The sequence below is a fragment of the Patiria miniata genome, unplaced genomic scaffold, assembly GCF_015706575.1.
Source record: "Patiria miniata isolate m_02_andy unplaced genomic scaffold, ASM1570657v1 HiC_scaffold_16, whole genome shotgun sequence".
NCBI lineage: Eukaryota > Metazoa > Echinodermata > Asteroidea > Valvatida > Asterinidae > Patiria > Patiria miniata.
Window position 1 is genome coordinate 17,840,128 of NW_024037054.1, and position 25,784 is coordinate 17,865,911.

Sequence of the window (25,784 nt, forward strand, 5' to 3'; positions counted from 1 at the left end):
CAGACAGTCTGTTTGGGGGTTTAGGATATAGAAGAAGTAACTCTGCGTGATTGGTGAGCTCTTCCTTTTAGGGACGATTCGCAAAGTCTAGGTTAGCATCTTCGTAAAGGTATACTGGGGCTTGTTTGGTAGATCGCGGCAGCCAAGGTTTATAGGTGCAGCCTATATGCGCTTGTGACAATTGGCAATAGACCATTATTATGTTGCGGCCATCTTGATTTTTCCCATTCAAATCAACGTAATCAAAGCGAGGCTGGAAGGAAAATAGTCTGGCTCCTTTTTGCACAAAAATATTACCAGTCAGTACCGTTATTGAATACAGGGCCTGGGAACATGACTGAAATATGGCAGCAGCATAAAGGTATATCCGGGAAGGATGTGGTGGGCTGGTTGGAAAACCCGAGATCCTAGAAGATTTAGGAAGTCTGCGATATAATAGTTTCATAAAGTTGAATTCCTAAATTCGACTCATGAATGTTTGGTCAACATTCCTGCTTACTATGACCTGTGATGATTTGATTACAACCATGCAAACTAGGGCAGACAGAGCAGCATCTGCTGACCGCGCACTTTGTCATCGTAATGATGACTGTCATAAGTTACGACGGCAAGCGGCTTAGCGCATCCTTCGGGTATCGAAATATCATCAAAGGAGTTTTCGAAGCAAATCGTGTATCTCCACGATTCGTCGTAGTCCCAACTCGCTTCAGAGTCGACGGATTCGCACCATCGATACTTCCCATCACAGTCGTCTGGGAATTAGAGACAGAAAAAAAAGGGAAGAAGACTCTAAGCCGACAATGATGCAGGGTGGCGGTTCGGTTTCTCATGCATCTTCTGATTTATAGTCCATATACTAATGCCTTGCTGCCGAAAACACAAACCATAAGCTTTACAAAAGTGGTTTCCTTCCAAAATCATGAAGATAAATTAAGAAGTGTAGCCCTCATTGGCCTTATTCGCGAGTCGGCCATGTTGAATTGAAAGTGAGGTAAAATCTTCATTTTTGGAACTTGCGAAGTGAAATGAAAGCAAGTACATAAATAATTGAAGTCTACTTAAATGAATAATTTAAAATCTGTTATTTATATTCCCTAATGTTTTAAGACAGATTGTTTAAAAAAAAAATGAAAGTAAAATAAGGCTGCATAAATGGTCTGGCGCCATCCCATTCAACAGATAACAATTTGTGAAATGCATTCAGGGAACACGACAAAAATGCCTAACTCGTGAATAAGGTCCATTGGTATTAAATCTGGGGTCAATTATTACTATCGGAAGTCGCGTTTATATCAACCAGTCCAGGCCTTTTGACAAGACGCAAGCGTGACTTTGGAATTCAAAATCGACTGCCGAAAGGTCAGGTGAATGATCGGACTATACACAGTGTAACAGGGTGATATGACGGCACAAAATTGAGACAAAATTCGAGGCTGCTCTTTTAACAAAGACACTCTCAGTCAGACAGTGGCGTAGCCACCGGGGGGGGCGTGGGGGGGCGTGGGGGGCGTGGGGGGGGGCGCGACCGCCCCCCCCCATGAAACCTTGTCGCCCCCCCCCCCCCCACTGAGATTTTGAGTTTCTAAAAAAAATTATCATTGATCTAAATCTAAATAGTTGCGAATGATCCACATGATGACCACTGAGAAACGACCCTTCGACCGGCGACCGCGGACCAGTAAGCTGACAACCGGCGTGACATAGCGCATAATGATAATCTAAAATGCGTATTAACACCCACTGCACTGCTCGCTCACACCACGGAACACGTATTTTAGATAGGTGGTCCGTGGGTCACACAGTTTCAGTCAGCGATATCACGCGAATCGGCCACGCACAAACTTTTTCCTCCAATCATAAAAGCTAAAATAATAATATTAGACCAATTAAAATTCCCTTAAATCAGTGGCGTAGCCACGGGGGGGGGGGGGGGGGGGGGGGGGGCCTGGGGGGTGGGACCTGGGGGCCTGGGGGGGCCTGGGGGGCTACAGCCCCCCCCCCCATGAAACCTTGTCGCCCCCCTCGCCCCCCCCCCCCCCCCACTGAGATTTTGAGTTTCTAAAAAAATTATCATTGATCTACATGACGCCATGGGCGTCAATCCTGGGTGGACAGGGGGACTGGTCCCCCCCCCCACTTTTTGAAGGGTGGGGGACACAATATCAAATGTCCCCCCCCCCAGATTTTTGAACTCGTGTCTCATTTACAGGGCCCTATTATGTACTACAATGTATCTTTTGCTTAGAAAATTTTGGTTAAAGTGGTCAGAAATTGCCTCAGATAGCACCACAGAGCATTTAGAATCCAAAATTTTTCGGGGCCCTTAAGAGGGCCCCGAACCCCACGTCTATAGCTCAGAATTCTGGTAGCTGATTCAATGACTCCAACCTCGAAAACAATGTTCCAAAAATTTTGTATGCCTTTAGCTGAGAAAACTCCGAAAATTATGTTTAAATTATTATCTTTTGTGCTAAGATAATTATTGGTTAAAGTGGTAAGAAATTGCCTCAGATCACACCACAGAGCATCGAGAATCCAAAACTTTTTTCGGGGCCCGCTTAAGGGCCCCGAAAAAAAATGGATTCTAGGTTTTCTTTGGTGTGATCTGAAGCAATTTCTTACCACTTTCCTCCATGCTTTAACTAATATTTTCTTAGCAAAAGATAATTATTTGAACATCGTTTTCGAGTTGGAGTCATTGAATCAGCTATCGGTATTCTGAGCTATAGGCGTGGGGTTCGGGGCCCGCTTAAGTTCTGATCAAGGTATGTCCCCCCCCCCACTTTTGAGAAGCGATTGACGCCCCCACATGACGCCCCCCATGAAATGTTCCCCCCCCCCCCCCCCCCCCCCCCCCCCCCCCAGCCCCCCCCCCCAGCGGCCCCCCCCCCCCCCCCTGAAAAATTCCTGGCTACGCCACTGCAGTCAGGTCGTTACAGTTGAGGTTGCACAGGTCTTTTTTGTGATCCATCCAAATACAGCCTGCCACGCAGGCCTGTCTTTTAGCAAAGTCAATGTAAAGGAACCAATCTGCACTTACCCTGGAAAAATCTCCAGTCTCTGCTTTGTATCCCTTCTCGAACACCGACCTGGAGTTTGTAAGGGTTCTTCGTGTATTCGAAAACTGCAAATGATAATCGCAGTATGTACATGCGTGAGCTTAACGTTAAACAATTATGCACAAGGGCGTTTTGAGAGCTTGTTGGCGGTTTATACATTTAGATCTTTCACGTATTAGCCATAGGCACATTTGACTTCATATTGTTCACACCACAATCGCTTATCCCTTTGAACCTAGGCGTCATTTTGTTACTTACTTGTCAAGCTGGAATATGATCATTCACCAGCTCAATAATTATTTAATCAATTTGATGGCCAATTTAAAATGGCAAAGACACAGCTTTAAACAAAAATGGTTATTGAAATGTGGTCATTCTTAAAGTAAATGGCAATGAAACAGCACGCTTGAACAATTACGGTTAGTAACATCGCCACCGTTGGTCACATCTTGATCACGGCAGTATAGCTAGGTAAATTTCGTCTCAAAGCCTGTTACCGATCCAACAATTAACAATATCAAACCCATGGACAGATTTCCTGTTGCCCTATCAGGTCTAATGCATACCATATTTGAGCATCGGTGTTACTTACCTGCTAAGACCTTGTGACTATAGAGGGGCAGAATAAAATAGTGTTGACACAAATCCATAGCGTCGTTGCATGTCATATTGATGAGACTGAATCCCTGATTTGAGGAGAGAAACAAAAGTATATGAGATGTAACTTTCTTCAAGTTATAGACCTATTTCAAGTTAAACTAGGTACCACTCTAGAATAGTTACCAGATTTGCACCAGATGGGTTACTGTTTTTAGCTTCCCAGTTACTCTCCACTCGACTGATAAGCATCAGACATGAAAACAGGATTCGGAGCATTTTGGCGACTGATCAGTAGATAACAAGTCTGGCCATATGAAAACTGAGCACCTAACACCGATGTGTACTGTATAAATGCTGGGCCAGCTTGATTTTTTTATAAAGAATTACTGGCATAAATTATTTGTGATTAAAGGGCTATATCAGCGTAGCTTGTCTGTGAATTCCCTGTGTTAATCTGGAAGTTACTTGTACATTCTAATACAATAATTGAAGGGCAATTGCATAATTCACTGCGATTATTACACAGAGTTATAAATTTGTCTCCACACAAGTCCATTGTACTTTGTGGGGGGGGGGTTTTAAAGCAAATTACCATAATCTTATTCAAAAGATTTAGTATTGCAATGATTTAGTGATTCATATCGTGGATAGCTAAATATACATGCCAATAAGAGTTTTTCGGTAAAGAAAACCCAAATTCAGGAGCATATATAAGTTACAGAATTTTAACACTGTTTTAAACTTCTGTCCATGCACGGATCACAAAAAAAGGTAAGTGTTCTTTCAGCAAAACGAAAACAATTCACACACATCCCTATGTGATTTTTTTCGTTTTGCTGATGAAAGAACATTTACCTTTTTGTGATCCTTGGAAATAACCTTAAAACGGTTTTTGTGTTCAATATTCCGTATATAACATGAAAGGTACACATACGTGTTTTGAATGATTCTTGTACTAAACGAAAGCTTATTGATTGGGCTTTGATATCCTACATTTAGAAAGTGCTACATGCAGAACTTAATTAAATAATTGGTCCTGCCATTTGTGTTTCATTTTTTATACTCACACTGTACTTGCACTGCGACAAAACAGTACGCGTGTAGGCACATTATTGTTTATGTCCCATTGGGAAATAGACCGCTCCCTCAGTCAAGCCACGCCCATGATGTTTTGCAGGCCCGGATTATCCAATAGACACAGAGTAGGCACTGTGTCTAGGGCCTACGAAAATATCCGGGGCCTACGAAAAATTCGGGAGCCTACGAAAATACCGCAATGTGCCATAAAATTAATTATAGGCCTATATATACCCGCACCCACGCTTACACAGGCATAGAAGTGGGGTACTTCCTTTGTTCTCGTGTACTAAAATTTTGAAATGTCGCACACTAATTTCAAAATGCTCTTATTTTAACAGAATTAATTTCCTGGGCTGAAATTCGGACTTAATATCCCTTTTCTAAAACTCTTCCATTAGCGACCAATCAACCCACCTTGGAAATTCCTAGTTTTTGAGTAAAATCCATATATCTATTTCGTGAAAAACTTGTGGGTACCAAAATGGTACCCCGCAAGTCGGTGGGCATTCCTTGTGGGGTACCTTCCATTGTTCCGGTACCCCATATAAGGCAGTGTTTATACGTTCACACACACCCACACCCACAGTTTTAAAAAACGATTTCACCAACTGGCGCGGCGCCGTAAAATGTACATCACGTAAGCATACATGACCTACGTATACAATGTACGTGTAAAGTCTGTGCTTCTGAAGCACGGTGCCAACCATGGGCGTCGATTGGTGGGGGACGGAGGGGCATGTCGTCGTCTTCAAGCTATTTTCGTCCCCGAATAAAACATTGTAAACTTCATATTTTGATTCTATAGCTCAGAACAGCTGGTTTTAAGTACTCCAAACTCGAAAATGATGATGTTCTTTTGCTAAACAAAAGTTGGTTAAAGTGGTCATAATTGTCTCAGATGTCACCACAGAGTGTCTAGAATCCAATGGTTTTTCAGGGCCCTTAAGCGGGCCCCAACCCCACGCCGTTTAGGCTTCGCACTCGCATTAGTTCTGATCAAGAGACAGTGCCACCTCCACTTTTGAGAAGCAATTGACGCCCTTGGTGCCAACAGGCTTTTAGAGCTAGGACCCGGGTCCTGGCCTGATTTGTACAGTGCGTTGTACCTTGAATTTGGTGCCGGTGGCTAGAGCGGAGTAGGGCCTACGGAACACTGGTGCCTAGGGCCTACGAAACACCTAATCCGGGCCTGATGTTTTGACCAATCACGGTTCTGATTGCAGCACTCACTAATATAATAATAATATCCTACAGAAGTTTGCCCTACATGCACGCTTGTAAATGGTGTGCTAGTTCACTGACTTTGTCAGTAGGTTTATAAATCATTTATTAATAATTATTACTCGGTCATATTACGCCAGTGTGGAAATTGAAGACCGGGACATTTCAGACCGGGTAATTTCAAACACTGTAATATAATTTCGGGTAAGTAAATATTCTGAATCCTATGGGGAAAAAAAAAACTGAAGTCACAATTTTTGCAGTACAGCTATGTTATTCCACTGGAAACATGATGGACAATATGCATCTCACACGGAGATCGCGTGTGGGGCTATAGTGAAATGTAATCGGCAACTTTTTTCTCTGACATTAGGAAGGGCTGATGCCGCTTCACAGAATCTTGTGTAGGAAGTACGCATGGCATTATGGGTAGCTCATCAGCAGCGCTGCATGCTACGTCACAGGTCACGCAAAATCTATCCCATGAGAGCTCGAAGAAATCAGCCCTTCCCAGCGTCCTGTTTGCAGGAGGGGGGGGGGGTACGAGCGAAGGCGCCCTACATCTGACAGCGCTTAATTGTATGACAAACTTTAATATGTAGGATATTCTGGTGTAGTATGTTTCTCGGTTCGAGTATATGCCCACCGCTGCACCTCTTGCACTTTGGGTGGCATGGGTGGCTTGTGCGATGTGGCCGGCAGCCATAGGCGCCTTTACGTGCCAGCGGCCCGACCACGTTGTAGCATACCAGCATAATTCAGCATACCAGCTGCGAGTAAGGATGATTAGCCTCCCAAATTATTATTATATTAACATAAAACAGTTCATTGGAACTGAAGAACAAAGTACCTGGCATTTGAAGATGTATTACCTTGAATGGCATTTAATTACTCGAAAGCTATTGCTTATTCGACAAATATAATAAAAGACGTTTACATTTGCATATTAATGCAAAAACAACACCGACTCATAAATTATTGAGTTATTAATAAACAGCATTTATACGATACACATCGGTGCATGGTCCTCAGGTTTCACATACAATTTGGCCAGAGCTGTTAAACTGATCAGTCGCGAAAATGCTCCGAATCCTGCTTGCATGTCTGATGCTTGTCGTCAGTAGAGTGGAGAGTAACTGGAATGCCGGAGAAAGCGATTCATCAAAAGCAAAAATGGTAACTACAGGGTGAGTCAAAAAAAGCGGAAACCAAACCCCCAAAACTATATTTCATATTTAAAAAAAAATATGTAGCACCGAAAATAATACTGACTGGAAAGCCAATTTCATAAGCTACTTTTAAAATTGCTCAATCCGTTCAAAGAATATCACCATTTAAACACAATGACCCTTAAACCTCTTTCGTCAAAAAAAGCGATTTCAAGAATCGTCGTCCAAATTGTCTTCAAACATCACCAGCGATAAAACCTCAGTTGAAAAGTAAAAAAATATTACACAGAGTCTTTTTGAAGGCCCGTCTTTTAAAAAAGTGGATTTTAAAAATACTATGTTTTGCCTAACAAGGGTCATTAATAAAGATATTGTGTACTACAGTTGTTGACAGTTGTTGAAACAAGTTTTCTTTGTTGTTCCAAATAGTCAGAATACACAATAAATTGCCCTTTTTTTGGGACGAAACAGGTTTTAGGTTTATTGCGTTTAAATGGTGATATTATTTGAACGGATTAAATAGTTTCAGTATTTTTTTCATCTAAAAGTAGCTTATGAAATTGGCTTTTCAGTCATTACTATTTTTGGTGCTGCATTTTTTTTTTTTTAATATGAAACATATTTTGGGGGGTTTGGGTTCCTCTGTTTTTGACTCACCCTGTACATGTATTCTCCTGCCGCATATTGTCTAACGTATAAAGTCCCAACAAAAGAAAGTTACATTCCCTTTCTTTGATTTTCCCACCGCCAATCAGGGATTCAGTCGCATCAATATGACATGCAACGACGCTGAGGATGTGTGTCAACACTGTGTCATAATTCCCCTCTTTGGACAGGAATTCTTAACAGGTACGTAACTCATAGAGACGTTAATCAAGCCTCGGGCAACATAAATCTGTCCGTGTAACGGGTGAGTACAACAAACTGAAACCAAAATGGCAGAACCAATTTTTGTATGAAGTTCAAGTTGCCTGTAGCACATTCAAAATCTAGGATATGAAAACCCAATCAATAAGCTTTCATTTAAAATAAGAATCATTGAAATCACTCGTGTAATTTTTCGAGTTTTTTTTTCAAGAGTTTTGAATACAAACACCGTTTAAAAGTTCTGTCCATGGATCACAAAAAAAAGGTAACACCGGTGTTTTTTCAGCAAACGAACGCAATTTTTATAGGGATGCATGTGAATTGTTTTGGTTTTGCTGGAAGAATGCTTAACTTTTTTGTGATCCGTGGACAGAACTTTAAAACGGTGTTTGTGTTCCGAATTCTGTAACGTGAAAAGTACATGAGATTTTAATTATTCTTGTACTAACAGAAAGTTTATTGATTGGGATTTCATATCCTAGATTTTAAAAGTGCTACAAGCAAAACTGCATTAAAAAATTGGTCCTGCCATTTGGATTTCGTTTTTTTTTCTAGTCACCCTGTTGAGTGATTTAAAAAAAAAATCCACTAAAGGTAACAGGCCAGAACAAGGTATGCGCAAAGGTACTAAGCATGAACATGCAGTTGTGCGATAATGAAATAAAAAATATTTTAGCTGGATTGAATTTTGTATTTTCGAACAATTTTAAACATTATTTTCGAACGATTACAGTACCAGCTCTCAATATAACAAATTAATCATTCTTGCAATATTGTCCTCCGAAAGAAAGGAAATAAAATAAAACAAAAAGTTATGTGGCGATGGCCAAGTCTTCAGGAGTCGGACTTATGACCCTAACCGACTTCCATATAGAACTCTTCCGGCACTCGGTACACCACACCTCCTTCCCTGTCCATCCATGTACCTCGAAAGTCAGGCACCATAAAGGGGGGAAACGAGGTGGCACCCTAAGCCTTGCTGCCGAGTCAGCAAAAGAACCCCGTACCTATACGCAGATGCCAACCTGGACTTCGCAGACAGTCCCAGCTTGTGAGTCAGCTTACCGACCGACCGAGCTAACTGCTGTTGGTAAATGACGACGGGAAATTAACACTCTTAAATGACAGAACCGCGGGCATCGAAAACCAAAAAAAATGACACCAAGCAGGTTCGAACCCCTAACCCTGGGTCCGTTGTCTGACAGCTTAACAACTAGGCTGTTTCAGTAAGTACTTTTCTCTTTGCGTATAAAAACATAATCGTTATTTCCGCAGTGGGAGGGTTACTTTGTGTTTCATAGCTGCACGAAAGATGCATCGGCATCGTGCTATATACATAAATGCTGTTACGTAACTCTTTTCTGCAATCATTCTTATGTACCGAGCAGTTGACTATTCAGTCACTACGAGCAATTAACCTTACCAAGCTCGTTCTTATTCTGTCTCATCAATTATTATTTCGCGTCGCGTGTCTTTCGGCTGGCACTGACATGTCACTATGATTGAGAGAAATTCTAGCAAGTTTACCCAACCTAATTATATTTATATCAAACTACTAACCCGTTTACAAATTTTTACAAGGGATTTTTGGTAGTCTGATTCTATTTCAGTCCCTTAGCTAGCTTGGGAAACTTCATCTTTTCTTGTACTTACGCTTAGTCTAGGGAATGATGCCATTATAATACAATGTCACATTAACGTCAGTCGGTGGCATGATTAATCGTGACCACGCGAGGGCAATGACGGCCAGTGGCGTATATCTGTGCTTGCGAGTGGTGGGGGGATGGGGGATGACCAAAATCATAACATTCGGGCTATTCACAACGCAATGCGCCATCAAATGTTTGCCATGGAGGGTCAGTTTTTGAAATTACGGTCGACAAAACAAAGCCGATTTGAATGAGTGTCATATAAGGCCAAAAAAAGTATCCGGTTTCTGGTATAGAGCTTGCCCAAAAAGTGGTGCGGCGACGCGGCTTTTTTACCTGATTTTTTTTTGCTTCAAATGTCGGTTGATGACTGCAAAATGGTGCCCGACTAAACTTAGTGCAAATGGGAGTCCAGAGAGGCCACATTAAGCTTATTCTCTATCATAACCCCATCTAAAAACACGTTAAAATTGTGCAGCAGCAGGATTCCAGTCAAACCAGTGAGTTTGGCGGTTTTGAGACATCATCTTTCATTGAAAAAAAAACGTTTTCATTTTGCCGACGCGCATGGCTACGGCGACGCGCGTGCATACCAGAAACTGGAGACCTTTTTTTGGCCTTAAGTTACTTAAGCTAAGTGGTTGTAAATTCGGGTATAGCGTTCTGGCCGCCTTACTAAAAACACCATATTGGTACATAGGAAAAAAAAGGCAAATTTATACTTGAATCATACGCTTACGAAACTACTGACCGGAAAAAAACTAATAATTTCAAATGTCCCGCGCTGCGAATTTGTCGACCATCTCCCACACCCACAATGCACTAGGAAAAACTAACTTTCCGTGGCAAACTCTTGGTGGCACATGAAACGCCCGAATTGCCCGGCCGTGGGCTTTCGAAAGGGGGGGAGGGCTGGACACCACAATATACTGGGACGCTCGTTATCAATTATGTATACTCGCGCTTACATTTTTGAAAGCTTTTTGTACTTTGTTTCTCCACTTTCCAGTACTATTGTATACATTTTATTACTTGGACGTTCGGAAAATACCTCAAAATCCTCATTGTTTCCTCATCAGGAGAAAAGTGGGGAATAATTCAATAGCCCATCCCCGCGGTCAAAACGTGAGGGGGTATATATCCCCACCCCACCCCCACCCCGGGAATTACGCCCCTGATGACGGCGCACTGAGCCAATTCAACGGGCCTGCCACTCGCATGGTCTTTTTTTCGTGTCCGGGTTGCCATACGCCTTGACTCAAGTCTATGGTCATAAAAAGAAATTTGAGATGAAACAAAGCAAATCCATGAACCTTTGGCGACTGAACGATCTAAATTGGGATCGCATTGTGTGCTTAACAAGCGAGTATAATTTTTACTAACACCTGTGTTTTCGAGGGATAGCTTTCATCTCGAGAAGGTTCACAATCTTGTTAATGCGCGAACCGGAAAATGTCCCTGTCTCAAAAACCACATAATAAAAATATGTGGCTATAGATTAGGCCTATTGGGAGTGGGGGTACAAGGACGGATCCAGAGCACACTTTTGTTGGGGGGGGGCTGTATAATTCAAACAAGCCAGGCCAAACTGTTATTGGTCCTAGCTCTAAAAGCCTGTTGGCTCCAATTCTCGAGGGCGTCTTATGTTTCTCAAAGTGGGGATGGTACATACATGTGTATCTTGATCAGTACTAATAATTGTGCGAGTGCGAAGCCTAAACGGCGCGGGGTTCGGGGCCCGCTTAAGGGCCCCTGAAAAAACATGGATTCTAGGCGCCCTATGGTGCGATCCGAGGCAATTTCTGACGACTGCATTTTGGCACAAGATCATCATTTAAACATCTTTTTCGAGTTTGGAGTCATTAAATCAGCTGTTCCGAGCTATAGAATCAAATTTAGGTTACATATTTTTATTCAGGGACGCAAATCGTTGGGGAACGACATCAGTCCCCCGTTCCCCTCCGATCGACGCCCATGGTTGGCACCGTGCTTCTGAACGACAGCCTTTACACGTACATTTTATACGTAGGGCCAACGCATACATGCTGTACAGCGTCAGTTGGTGAAATCGAAAATTCCGAGAGAGACCCTTAAACTTTCTTAAAACTTTTATCTGCGCGTGTGGGTGTGTGTGGGAAGGCCTATATGTTTTATGGCACACTGCGGTATTTTCGTAGGCCGTCCCCAAATTTTTCGTAGGCCCCCAAATTTTTCGTAGGCCCTATGCTATGCACAGTGCCTACTGTGCCTGTTAAGTAATCCGGGCCTGGTAACCCGGATATATTGCCACCAACGTTTATAGAAGCCGTATTGCAAGATTTCTGTAAAATAAAACTTTTATCTGCGCGTGTGGGTGTGTGTGGGAAGGCCTATATGTTTTATGGCACACTGCGGTATTTTCGTAGGCCATCCCCAAATTTTTCGTAGGCCCCCAAATTTTTCGTAGGCCCTATGCTATGCACAGTGCCTACTGTGCCTGTTAAGTAATCCGGGCCTGGTAACCCGGATATATTGCCACCAACGTTTATAGAAGCCGTATTGCAAGATTTCTGTAAAATAAAACTTTTATCTGCGCGTGTGGGTGTGTGTGGGAAGGCCTATATGTTTTATGGCACACTGCGGTATTTTCGTAGGCCGTCCCCAAATTTTTCGTAGGCCCCCAAATTTTTCGTAGGCCCTATGCTATGCACAGTGCCTACTGTGCCTGTTAAGTAATCCGGGCCTGGTAACCCGGATATATTGCCACCAACGTTTATAGAAGCCGTATTGCAAGTTTTCTGTAAAATAAAGCCCATGTAAATATTGCGGTTGTTCTTTGCAGTTGTCGAATACACGAAGGACCCTTACCAACTCGAGGTCAGTGTCCAAGAAGGAAGACAATCCAGAGAATGGACCTTTTCTCAAGGTAAGTGCGCATTGGTTCCTTTACACTGGGTTTATTGGGGAATCGATGTGTTAGCAAGTTCGCGGCTACTGGAAGGACCCATTTCTTTGCAAACACAACAGCCTCGTTTTTATTTCAACTGGGCGGTATCCTTATATTACATTTTTTGGATTGCTTTTGGTCTGGTTCCTCCCCCCTCAACCTTAATACCTAGGGCGGCCCTGCCAGTAGCACTTAGACTTCCGACGACACCGCTCTTTGGATTGGGTCGTATAGTCCGACGCCTCATATAGGTCCGACGCCTCATAAGTCCGAAATTTCGGACTTATGAGGCATAAATTCAGCTCATAGGTCCGACGCCTCATAAGTCCGACAATGGACAAACGCTGTTTCGGACTTATGAGGCGTCGGAGCTATGACGCGTCAGACCTATGAGGCGGAATAAATAAATTGTTTGCCTCATAAGTCCGACGATTCATGAGTCCGAAATTTCGGACTTATGAGGCGTCGGACTTATTAGGGGTTGGACTTAGTAGGTATGAGCGGACCCCTTTGCATCCAGGGGACACACAAACCCTTCCAGAATGACAAAGTTGCAATCCTCAGAAGAATTGGAATATGGACTACTTAGAAAATGAAACCGGAATCGCTCTAGGAAAAATCGAGCCCATTATGGGCATACTATTGACATTAATTCGCTGGCTAATTGTTAACCAACTTCTTTCTTTTCTCTGTAATCTCCAGACGACCTAGCTGGAAAGTATCGGTGGTGCGAATCCGCCTACTCCGAAGCCAGTTGGGACTACGACCACTCATGGAGATACACCATTTGCTACGAAAACATCTTTGATGATATCTCCGTACCCGAAGATTGCGCTAAGCCTCTTGCCGTCGTAACGCATGAAAGTCACTATTACGACGACGAAGTACGCGGTCAGCAGATGCTGTTTTGCCTGCCCTAGTTTGCATGGTTGTAATCAATGATTAAGTCATCACAAGTCATAGCAAGCAATTGTGCGGTAGACAAAACATACTGGAGTCGAATTTATTAATTCAACTTGAAATTATTGCCGACTTCCGTGGGACCCTTTTTTGTTTTTGGGTTTCCCGGCCCACACAAATTCTACCATTGCCGATTGTCTGTTCACCTAACCCGAAGGCCACAACATAGGCGACACATATTATATATAAGCCTTGGCAAGGGCGGATCCAGGGGGCCCAAACAAAACAATTTTTTTAAAGTGGCGTCGCATCAAAGGCAGGCACTGCGTACACCACCATCTATTCCTCCTAAAGATTTAGTTTAAGTGGTTAGAAATAGCCTCAGATTGCACCACAGAGCATCTAGAATCCAATTTTTTCTGGGCCCTTAATAAGCGGGCCCCGAAACCCACGCCGCCTTTTTTTCGAGACACTTTTTGGAAGACCAAAATTTGTTTGGCGTCCCCCCCCCCCAAAAAAAAAACAATTGTGTTCTGGATCCGCCCTTGAGCGTTGGTTGCTAAGATCAGCAAAAATCAGCCCCGTTTCCTATAAGGCCAAAAAAGTCTCCGGTTTCTAGTATGGAGCTTGCCCAAAAAGTGGTGCGGCGATGCGGCTTTTTTTTTTACCTATTTTTTTTCTGCTTCTTATGTTGGTTGATGCTGCAAAATGGTGCCCGACTAAACTTAGTGCAAATATATGGGAGTCCAGTCAGTCCACAGAGGCCACATAAAGCTTATTCTCTATTGTGCTGCAGCAGGATTTCAGTCAAACCAGTGAGTTTGGCGGTTTTGAGACATCATCTTTTATTGAAAAAAAACTCTTTTTTCATTTTGCCGACGCGCAAGGCTACGGCGACGCGCGCGCATACCAGAAACCGGAGACTTTTTTTGTGGCCTATCGAAGACGTTAACCTGGACTTTGCAGATAGTCGATTCCAAACTGGCCAAACTTAAGTTCAACCCTTAAGTTTGATAAAGCATAGCGTTTGTTACAAAGATAATTTGAAAATATTCCAAAAACTCACCTGCAATATACCTTTATTAATTTGTTTTCGACTGATAGGCTTTTTTTGTGGGACAACCAGTATGTAGAGCTTACCGATCACGCTAAATTACTGTGGGTCAGATATTATCAAAAACGTCCGTTTACTAATAACCAAACAGGCTGTCTGCGACTTGTGATTTGACTTGTGATCGGCTTGTGACTGGATTACGACTCTGCTCGTTTGACATATTCGGCCCCATCAGGGTCATATTTGGCGAATTATAAAGGGGCCATACTTTTATTACTATTGCTTAAGTGGGATAGTTTGGGGAATTAAAGTGCAAATTATAGGCTACGCTATGAAACAATAATGTGATACCAATTATCGTGCTACATAAGTATGGGAGATTTAACAAACGGGTTTTTTTTTGTCCTTTGTTTCATGTAGTTATTTCGATACTCATTTCCACTTAATGGATAATAGATAATCCGCATATTGGATGGATTCAGAGATGTTCATTACAGCATATACACTGGCGCAGAGGCGGCGGAAGGGGGGGGGGGTTATGGGGGCATTCCCCCCCCCCCCAGATTTTCCCAGGCCAACAAAAGTGCCCCTCTTAGAGTTACAAATGTGCCCCCTCGAAATGAAAACAAAACTGCCCCTCGAACGTACAGGTATGAAAGCATAATGATCGCGCTACAATTGCATTTGTCTTCTCTCTTGTAATGCAAAACTTCCCCTCAAAACAGAAGTACCCCTCTCGCATTAACAAGATTGTGCACCTAGCTCTAGATGGAAAACTACCCCTCGAAAGCACAAATACCGCTCTCGAAATAATGAACTTGTGCCCCTCTCGAGAAGGAAAATGTACCATCAAAAACAATAGTGCTCCTCTCGCTATAACTTCTCGAGATGGAAAACTGCCATTCGAAAGCATAGTGCCCCGCTCGCGACATTAAAATTGTGGCCCCTCTCAAGATTGAAAATTGGCCCCTAAAAACAGTACTGCTCTTCACGTGAAGAAAATTGTCACTAAACTGGCCATCAAAAGCAGCAGTGCCCCTCTCGCGAAAAAAAATGATCTCTTTACATAACTAGGTAAATAAAAACACAAAGGAAAACAACAAAAAATAAACCAGCACATACCGATATATAGAATTAGAGTAGATAAGATACATATTGTGATTAATCATTTATACGTATTGGGTTCTAATTTTAAAGCAACGTCCTTAAGAGAAATGTTACAATTTTTTTCTTCTTTATTGAAGCATAATTACGATGGACGTTTTTCTTTCACATCGTCATTGGTGTTTCCCATCATGTTGCTTGGTTGTATTCTATTTAATATATTAAATTTAATATTTAATTTCAAACTAATTCATCAAATTAAAACGAACTCACCATTTAAAATTAATAAACGTTTATTAATACATACAATTATACTGTGGTGGAGGTCAAACTCGATGTGCACCAAAATGTTAAATAAATATTGGTGTTCTCTAACTCGTCCGTCAGATTATCCATCATTTTGTCATTCTTAAAGTTTTAGTCACATAGAATGTGCCGCTATTTTACATTCACATGTAGTGTGTCTCTCGTTAATGTGGCCCCTGTTGAAGCGAAATGCATTTACCTGAATTGTGCTATACATTAAAATAATTAGGAACGTGAAGAACGTCCTCAAATTACCCGTTGTACTGCATTATCTGACAGAACGGTTAATCATAGAAGAGTTTGTATGACAACCCAATGCATATTGGAGGTAAATTAGCAGCGACTACGGTTTAAATCATGATTGGTGTGTGTGGGGACAGCTTCCTTCGGAAACCGCGCCAAATATGTCCATTTAACATGAGCAGATCTGGAATGTTCTCAAAGGGGTTCAGCTGCCGGTCTGCTTAAGGAAACACTAGTCTAAGAAAATCTAGAAAATATGTATAGTTTTTGTTTGTGGAGCAAACAGGATCGCGCACGGCAGCCTCGGTAATGGGAACCAACATGGCGCACAGCGAGATCGTACACATGGGGAACGAGGTTGCCACAGACCTTGAGGTTCTAGGGGTGATGCCTGGTCCAGTCCGACCAAATTAATAGCTCGTTGTTGGATACTATCAAGAAGGGGGGAGCAGTCTGAAGCACTAGCTCAGATATGACTGCATGTATTCCTACTGCAAAATGGTAATAACGTTTACCACTATATAACGTGAAGTTTGTGTGGTGATGAGCTTCGATTTTCACTGAATTCGAAGGCATCACAGCACTTATCAAAAAACACGATCAAGGCGCCTACACCAAGCACGGACAAATAGTTCGAAGTCTGAGAGAAATAACTAGTGAAGTTAACGGGATTTCAACTCTCTTTTCAAGATGTCCAGGGATGTTATTTCACGACTGTCTAGTCAGGACAGGGAGCCTTTATTCAAAAATGGCAGGTGCTGCCTTGGCGAAGGCACGCTGACCAGAGCAGAGAGTTCTACTAATCCGTTTCCATGTGTCCACATCTGGAGGTTTACTGAACTGAAAGATACTGTACATTAAAATTCAATAATTAAAGATCAACTGCATAATCCACTTTGATGATTATGCAGATAAGTGCATAATTACATGAATTTGTTGCCTTACGAGTAGGCCCTGCAGTTAATTTAACACAAATTACCATACTTTTATTCAATACACTTGTTATTGAATAGTTAAGTGATCCATATGGTGTTTCGCTGACCACAGTTCAATAGGCCTGGGACCTAATGACGTCACGCTTTCTTTACATGTGCGCTTTCCTATGCGTCAGACGGTCCCTACTTTGTCTGGCGTCCCGACTTCGCTCCCATAGGAAATTAAGCGCATATGCAAACAAAGCCATAACGTCATTAGGACTTGGTCTATTAACCGATAGGTTTAGGTTAAGTCAGAGGTAACTGCTTGATAGTCGAATTCAATAAGAGATCGTTTTTTAACATCACAAAAACTAAATCTAGTAAACGTCTTTTATTTGTCGAATAGGCAATGACTGTCTTGAGTACCACTTAAATGCATTGTGCAAGGTATAGAGGCATAAATATTCAAATGCCAAAGAGTAATTAGTGTTTAACCTGGAATGCACTTTTGAGGTTAAGTTCATGAAGTGCAGCGATTTGAGGTATAACAAAACACAGTACGTCAGAACGTATACTTAAAGTTAGACAAAATGCCGCACGAGAGTAGTTACCATTTTTGCTTTCGATGGATCGCTGTTTTCAGCATTCCAGTTACTCTCCATTCGACTGATAAGCATCGGACATAAAGCAGATTTCAGGGCATTGTGGCGACTGGTCAGTTTGCAGTATGTCTGGCTATGAAACTGAGCACGAACACCGATGTGTACCGTATAGTTAACGCGGTTCCACCTTGATTTTAGTAAGTGGTTTTAGGGCTTTATCGTTGGAATTCCTCGGTTTCCCTGTGTCAATCTGGAGGCTACTGGACATTCTAAAGCAATAATGAAAGGTCAATTGCATAATTTCACTACAATAATTATGCAGACTTGTGAATTTCATTTCCATACGGAGTACTGTCAAATTACCCAATTTTATTCAAAGGATTTATCATTGGAATGATCAAAGTGAACCATACTTGAACGAAAGGTTGGTCTTGAAGAGATCACTAATTTCATAGTAAGGTAAAAATTGATTTGCAAGCCATATATAATACCAAAGGTTTGACTTTAAAACGCTGAGGGCTCGAAACAAATCACAACTCGCCTCATCCCCCATTTTACAATCAACAATAATAAATCTTCTAATAATTAACTCGAAGAAGTAAGTCCTTTGACTGCATACACTCTGTGTATTGAATGTTATATTCCACCGATAGTGTTATTCCCTTTGAGCAAAGTGTACAATGGTGCTGAAGTATTATCCGGCAGTGGTTTGGATATAACATGGATATATTGTGCGTTATTCAACCAAAGCAGAGCAATATGTACGCCATACAGTTATACAAGAATCCAAACGGCCGAAAAACTACATCGAAGGCAGCATACCATCATGAAACATTTATAGTGTAGTAACAGTAATAACTCCACGATATATATGTATTTTAACGATGACTGAATTTTAACGATGACTGAACGCTAACATTATAACATTACGCCAAAGAAAGAAACGGAAGACCAAACTTCCTTTAAAAATGAACACTACGTAGTCTATCATGCATAACCGTTTAAAAAGCTCGTGAAAAGACTCACAGTGAAATATGATTGGATGTGGCATCGTGCCCTGGTATCAGTTGGGTCCTCTTGTCAGTCTGACCACCGAGAGTGAGGCAATAATGTTCATGTTGACCTTTTGTGTGTTCAAAGGTGGACACTCGCAATTAATTTTCGGATAGTTTGGTAGACCCCATGGGTATAAACCGTACAACTGAATCTTTTGCAATTCCGTCTGAATAGGCGTTCAACGGTAATTTGAAAACGTTCCTCGGGCAATATGAATGGATAACAAAACTTGGGGGATATGAAAGCAGTACATTTTCTGTGACTGTACTTTAAGAATGACAAAATGGCGCCGACGGGCGAGTATTGAGAACACCAATATTTATTACAAGGTCCATAGGACTTTACAAATTACCTTGTTATAACAGGTACCTTGTATTAACAATATTGGAAAACAAAGGAAAACAAAGAAAAACAAAGACTTATTACCAGGGTTCGACTGTACACATCGAGTTTGACCTCCGACGAAGTGTAATTGTATATATTAATAAAAAAAATTAAAGGTCTATTAATTTTAATTGATGAATTAATTACATTTAATGAATTAATTTTAATTTGACAAGTTAATTTTAAATTCACGAATTAATTTAGATTTGATGAATTAATTTTAACTGATGAATTTCAATTTTAAAATTTACAAGAATAGATGCAATATGATGACAAACATATAAATAACGATATTTGTGAAAGAAAGAACTTCATGGTAACTATGCTTCAACAATTAAAGGAAACAAGAATTTGTACCAATTCTTTTGAGGACGTTGCATGAAAAAATAGTATCCAATAAGTATATGTTATTAGTATCGTTTCGGTTTGCAGTAACACCATGTGGTAATAACTACTGCTTAGAAGATATTTAGTTCTGAAAAGAACTTGTCCTGCTTATTATCAACTTCGCTAAGTAGTTTTTTGTTCTGATAAGAACAGTCCTGCTGTAAGTTCTAAACGAACTTGTCTTTGGTCTCAACGTTTCGACTAGCCTGCTCTAGTCATCGTCAGATTTCATAGATGGAATAGACTTGACGATGACTAGAGCAGGCTAGTCGAAACGTTGAGACCAAAGACAAGTTCGTTTAGAACTTACAGCAGGGCTGTTCTTATCAGAACAAAAAACTACTTAGCGAAGTTGATAATAAGCAGGACAAGTTCTTTTCAGAACTAAATATCTTCTAAGCAGTAGTTATTACCACATGGTGTTACCGCAAACCGAAACGATACCGATACTCCACCATGCAAAGCCTCAAATCTTATATATGTTATAAGTAACAATATATATCTAAGCTACTCTCATGTAAAATACCGGTGCGTGCTGGTGTATACAGTGTAAGTTGTATACAGAACTTTATATAGAACTATTTTAAAAATAAATGTAGGCCTACTGAAATTAAATGAATAGACTTGTTAATAAGATGGAATTTAATAGATGGAATAGACTTGTGTATCGGTACATACGTCATTATGCTGTAATGAACATCTCTGAACCCATCGAACGTGCTGATTATCTTTCATCCACCCACAATGATGTGAAATACCGAAATAACTACATGGAAATCGTACTAAATACAACAGCAAAAGTTTGGCAACTTATTTTAAAGTACATGTATAGCCTAATCGTTTTCATAACGTCTGTACACTTTAATTCCCAAAACTTGCCCACTTATGCAATTATAATAATAATAATAATAATAATAATAGACAATTATCATGTTGTGGCCATCTCGATTTTGTCCCATTCAAATCAACCAAAAGCGAGGCTGGAAGGGAACAATAGGCTGATTCCTTTTTGCACATAAAACGTTATCAGTCAGTACTGTTATTGGATACAGGGAACATGACTGAAATGGTGGCAGCATGATAAAGGTCTATAGTATGGCCCCTTCATAACTCGGCAAATGTGACGTGTCTATCTGATGGGGCTGAACGTTTCAAACAGCAGAGTCGTAATCTATAGTCAATCACAAGTCAATCACACGTTGCAGACAGTCTGTTTGGGGGTTTAGGATATAGAAGAAGTAACTCTGCGTGATTGGTGAGCTCTTCCTTTTAGGGACGATTCGCAAAGTCTAGGTTGGCATCTTCGTACAGGTATACTGGGGCTCGTTTGGTCGATCGCGGCAGCCAAGGTTTATAGGTGCAGCCTATATGCGCTTGTGACAATTGGCAATAGACCATTTTCATGTAGCGGCCATCTTGATTTTTTGCCATTCAAATCAACGTAATCTAAGCGAGGCTGGAAGGAAAATAGTCTGGCTCCTTTTTGCACAAAAATATTACCATTCAGTACCGTTATTGAATACAGGGCCAGGGGACATGACTGAAATTGTGGCGGCAGCATAAAGGTATATCCGGGAAGGATGTGGCGGGCTGGTCGGAAAACCCGAGATCCTAGAAGATATAGGAAGTCTGCGATATAATAGTTTCATAAAGTTGAATTCCTAAATTCGACTCCTGAATGATTGGTCAACATTCCTGCTTACTATGACCCGTGTTGATTTGATTACAACCATGCAAACTAGGGCAGACAGAGCAGCATTTGCTGACCGCGCACTTTGTCATCGTAATGATGACTGTCATAAGTTACGACGGCAAGCGGTTTGGCGCATCCTTCGGGTATGGAAATATCATCAAAGGAGTTTTCGAAGCAAATCGTGTATCTCCACGATTGGTCGTAGTCCCAACTTGCTTCAGAGTCGACGGATTCGCACCATCGATACTTCTCATCACAGTCGTCTGGGAATTAGAGACAGAAAAGAAAAGGGAAGAAGACTCTAAGCCGACAATGATGCAGGGTGGCGGTTCGGTTTCTCATGCATCTTCTGATTTATATAGTCCATATACTAATGCCTTGCTGCCAAAAACGCAAACCATAAGCTTTACAAAAGTGGTTTCCTTCCAAAATCACGAAGATAAATTAAGAAGTGTAGCCCTCATTGGCCTTATTCGCGAGTCGGCCATGTTGAATTGAAAGTGAGGTAAAATCTTCATTTTTGGAACTTGCGAAGTGAAATGAAAGCAAGTACATAAATAATTGAAGTCTACTTAAATGAATAATTTAAAATCTGTTATTTAACATTCCCTAATGTTTTAAGACAGATTGTTAAAAAAAAAATGAAAGTAAAATAAGGCTGCATAAATGGTCTGGCGCCATCCCATTCAACAGATAACAATTTGTGAAATGCATTCAGGGAACACGACAAAAATGACTAACTCGTGAAAAAGGTCCATTGGGATTAAATCTGGGGTCAATAAGTAATACTATCGGAAGTCGCGTTTATATCAACCAGTCCAGGCCTTTTGACAAGACGCAAGCGTGACTTTGGAATTCAAAATCGACTGCCGAAAGGTCAGGTGAATGATCGGACTATACACAGTGTTACATGGTGATATGACTGCACAAAATTGAGACAAAATTCGAGGCTGGTGTTTTTGCAAAGCGAAAGACTCTCCGTCAGGTCGTTACAGTTGAGGTTGCACTGGTCTTTTTTCAAACCCATCCAAATATAGACTGCAACGCAGGCCTGTCATTTAGCAAAGTCAATGTAAAGGAAGCAATCTGCACTTACCCTGGAAAAATCTCCAGTCTCTGCTTTGTATCCCTTCTCGAACACCGACCTGGAGTTTGTAAGGGTCCTTCGTGTATTCGAAAACTGCAAAAAATAATCGCAGTATGTACATGCGTGAGCTTAACGTTAAACAAAGAATTAATGCACAGGTGCTTTTTGAGACGTTTGGTGGCGATTTATACATGTAGATCTTTAACATATTAGCCATAATTTATAATAGGCACATTTCGACGTCATGTTGTTCATACGGGCGTCGCGAGGGGAAGGGGGGGGGCAAGGGGGGGCGCTCCCCCCCTTCCCCCGGAAAAGCAAAAAAAAAAAAAAAAAGGAGGAAAAAAAGGAAAAGAAAGACAGATAAAAAAGAGGCGCGGAGTCATATTGCTGTTTATTTAATGGGTGGAATGTACCTGCCCACCCTCCAAAAATGATCAATTGAGAATATGCTGGAAAAGTACAAGGATTTTGGGGAGGAAAACGTGCTTTGCCCCCTCTAACAAAAATCATGGTGACGCCCATGGTTGTTCAAACCATATTCGCTTTGAACTTAGGCATCATTTTGTTACTAACTTGTCAAGCTGGGATTATGATCATTCACCAGCTCAATAACTATGTAATCAATTTGATGGCCAATTTAAAATGACAAAGACACAGCTTTTAAAAACAGGGTTTTTGAAATGTGGTTATTCTTAAACTAAATGACAATGAAACAGCGCGCTTGTACAACTGTTAGTAACATCACCACCGTTGGTCACATCTTGATCACGGCAGTATAGCTAGGTTAATTTCGTCTCAAAGCCTGTTTACCGATCCAACAATTAACAATATCAAACCCATGGACAGATTTCCTGTTGCCCTATCAGGTCTAATGCATACCATATTTGAGCATCAGTGTTACTTACCTGCTAAGACCTCGTGACTATAGAGGGGCAGAATAAAAGAGTGTTGACACAAATCCATAGCGTCGTTGCATGTCATGTTGATGAGACTGAATCCCTGATTTGAGGAGAGAAACAAAAGTATATGAGATGTAACTTTCTTCAAGTTATAGACCTTTTTCAAGTTAAACTAGGTACCACTCTAGAATAGTTACCAGATTTGCACCAGATTGGTCACTGTCTTCAGCTTCCCAGTTACTCTCCACTCGACTGATAAGCATCAGACATGAAAACAGGATTCGGAGCATTTTGGTGATTGATCAGTATCATATCTGGCCATATGAAAACTGAGCACCTAACACCGATGTGTACCGTATAAATGCTGGGCCAGCTTGAATTTTTTATAAAGAATTACTGGCATTAATTATTTGTGATTTAAGGGCTATATCAGCGTAGCTTGTCCGTGAATACCCTGTGTTAATCTGGAAGTTACTTGTACATTCTAATACAATAATTGAAGGGAAATTGCATAATTCACTGCGATAATTATACAGAGTTATGAATTTGTTTCCTAGTCCATTGTACTTTATTGGGTTTTTTTAAAGCAAATTACCATAATCTTATTCAAAAGATTTAGTATTGCAATGATTTAGTGATTCATATCGTGGATAGCTAAACATACATGCCAATAAGAGTCTTTCGGTAAAGAAAACCCAAGGTCAGGAACATATATAAGTTACAGAATTTTAACACTGTTTTAAACTTCTGTCCATGCACGGATCACAAAAAAAGGTAAGTGTTCTTTCAGCAAAACGAAAACAATTCACACACATCCCTATGTGATTTTTTTCGTTTTGCTGATGAAAGAACATTTACCTTTTTGTGATCCTTGGAAATAACCTTAAAACGGTTTTTGTGTTCAACATTCCGTATATAACATGAAAGGTACACATACGTGTTTTGAATGATTCTTGTACTAAACGAAAGCTTATTGATTGGGCTTTGATATCCTACATTTAGAAAGTGCTACATGCAGAACTTAATTAAATAATTGGTCCTGCCATTTGTGTTTCATTTTTAATACTCACACTGTACTTGCACTGCGACAAAACAGTACGCGTGTAGGCACATTATTGTTTATGTCCCATTGGGAAATAGACCGCTCCCTCAGTCAAGCCACGCCCATGATGTTTTGCAGGCCCGGATTATCCAATAGACACAGAGTAGGCACTGTGTCTAGGGCCTACGAAAATATCCGGGGCCTACGAAAAATTCGGGAGCCTTAGAAAATACCGCAATGTGCCATAAAATTAATTATAGGCCTATATATACCCGCACCCACGCTTACACAGGCATAGAAGTGGGGTACTTCCTTTGTTCTCGTGTACTAAAATTTTGAAATGTCGCACACTAATTTCAAAATGCTCTTATTTTAACCAGAATTAATTTCCTGGGCTGAAATTCGGACTTAATATCCCTTTTCTAAAACTCTTCCATTAGCGACCAATCAACCCACCTTGGAAATTCCTAGTTTTTGAGTAAAATCCATATATCTATTTCGTGAAAAACTTGTGGGTACCAAAATGGTACCCCGCAAGTCGGTGGGCATTCCTTGTGGGGTACCTTCCATTGTTCCGGTACCCTATATAAGGCAGTGTTTATACGTTCACACACACCCACACCCACAGTTTTAAAAAACGATTTCACCAACTGGCGCGGCGCCGTAAAATGTACATCTCGTAAGCATACATGACCTACGTATACAATGTACGTGTAAAGTCTGTGCTTCTGAAGCACGGTGCCAACCATGGGCGTCGATTGGTGGGGGACGGAGGGGCATGTCGTCGTCTTCAAGCTATTTTCGTCCCCGAATAAAACATTGTAAACTTCATATTTTGATTCTATAGCTCAGAACAGCTGGTTTTAAGTACTCCAAACTCGAAAATGATGATGTTCTTTTGCTAAACAAAAGTTGGTTAAAGTGGTCATAATTGTCTCAGATGTCACCACAGAGTGTCTAGAATCCAAGGGTTTTTCAGGGCTCTTAAGCGGGCCCCAACCCCACGCCGTTTAGGCTTCGCACTCGCATTAGTTCTGATCAAGAGACAGTGCCACCTCCACTTTTGAGAAGCAATTGACGCCCTTGGTGCCAACAGGCTTTTAGAGCTAGGACCCGGGTCCTGGCCTGATTTGTACAGTGCGTTGTACCTTGAATTTGGTGCCGGTGGCTAGAGCGGAGTAGGGCCTACGGAACACTGGTGCCTAGAGCCTACGAAACACCTAATCCGGGCCTGATGTTTTGACCAATCACGGTTCTGATTGCAGCACTCACTAATATAATAATAATATCCTACAGAAGTTTGCCCTACATGCACGCTTGTAAATGGTGTGCTAGTTCACTGACTTTGTCAGTAGGTTTATAAATCATTTTATTAATAATTATTACTCGGTCATATTTTTACGCCAGTGTGGAAATTGAAGACCGGGACATTTCAGACCGGGTAATTTCAAACACTGTAATATAATTTCGGGTAAGTAAATATTCTGAATCCTATAGAGAAAAAAAAACTGAAGTCACAATTTGTGCAGTACAGCT

General features: G+C 41.2%; 2 protein-coding genes across 2 annotated transcripts; one reads left to right on the forward strand and one right to left on the reverse strand.

Moving 5' to 3' along the window:
• Positions 1 to 485: 485 nt before the first annotated feature.
• On the reverse strand, positions 486 to 3,956 carry LOC119723269. The gene is made up of 4 exons (XM_038193834.1): positions 3,843 to 3,956; positions 3,652 to 3,745; positions 3,041 to 3,124; positions 486 to 752 (listed from the first exon to the last, which is right to left on the reverse strand). Exons 1-4 carry the CDS (start codon positions 3,933 to 3,935, stop codon positions 535 to 537), a joined length of 489 nt encoding a protein of 162 aa, XP_038049762.1. The 5' UTR covers positions 3,936 to 3,956; the 3' UTR covers positions 486 to 534.
• A 3,018-nt stretch (positions 3,957 to 6,974) lies between these two features.
• LOC119722589 lies at positions 6,975 to 14,127 on the forward strand. Its single transcript, XM_038192770.1, has 4 exons — positions 6,975 to 7,136; positions 7,885 to 7,978; positions 12,467 to 12,550; positions 13,274 to 14,127. Exons 1-4 carry the CDS (start codon positions 7,041 to 7,043, stop codon positions 13,489 to 13,491), a joined length of 492 nt encoding a protein of 163 aa, XP_038048698.1. The 5' UTR covers positions 6,975 to 7,040; the 3' UTR covers positions 13,492 to 14,127.
• Positions 14,128 to 25,784: the final 11,657 nt, after the last annotated feature.

Bases quoted from the DNA above. Each gene is read 5' to 3' on its own strand.
- LOC119723269 (XM_038193834.1), bottom strand. From the start codon at position 3,935: ATGCTCCGAATCCTGTTTTCATGTCTGATGCTTATCAGTCGAGTGGAG. The intron at 3,746-3,842 runs GTAACTATTCTA...TCCTCAAATCAG, and splicing joins ACCCATCTGGTGCAAATCTG to GGATTCAGTCTCATCAATAT. The intron at 753-3,040 runs GTAAGTGCAGAT...TCTAATTCCCAG, and splicing joins AGACTGGAGATTTTTCCAGG to ACGACTGTGATGGGAAGTAT.
- LOC119722589 (XM_038192770.1), top strand. From the start codon at position 7,041: ATGCTCCGAATCCTGCTTGCATGTCTGATGCTTGTCGTCAGTAGAGTG. The intron at 7,137-7,884 runs GTAACTACAGGG...ACCGCCAATCAG, and splicing joins ATTCATCAAAAGCAAAAATG to GGATTCAGTCGCATCAATAT. The intron at 7,979-12,466 runs GTACGTAACTCA...TGTTCTTTGCAG, and splicing joins TGGACAGGAATTCTTAACAG to TTGTCGAATACACGAAGGAC.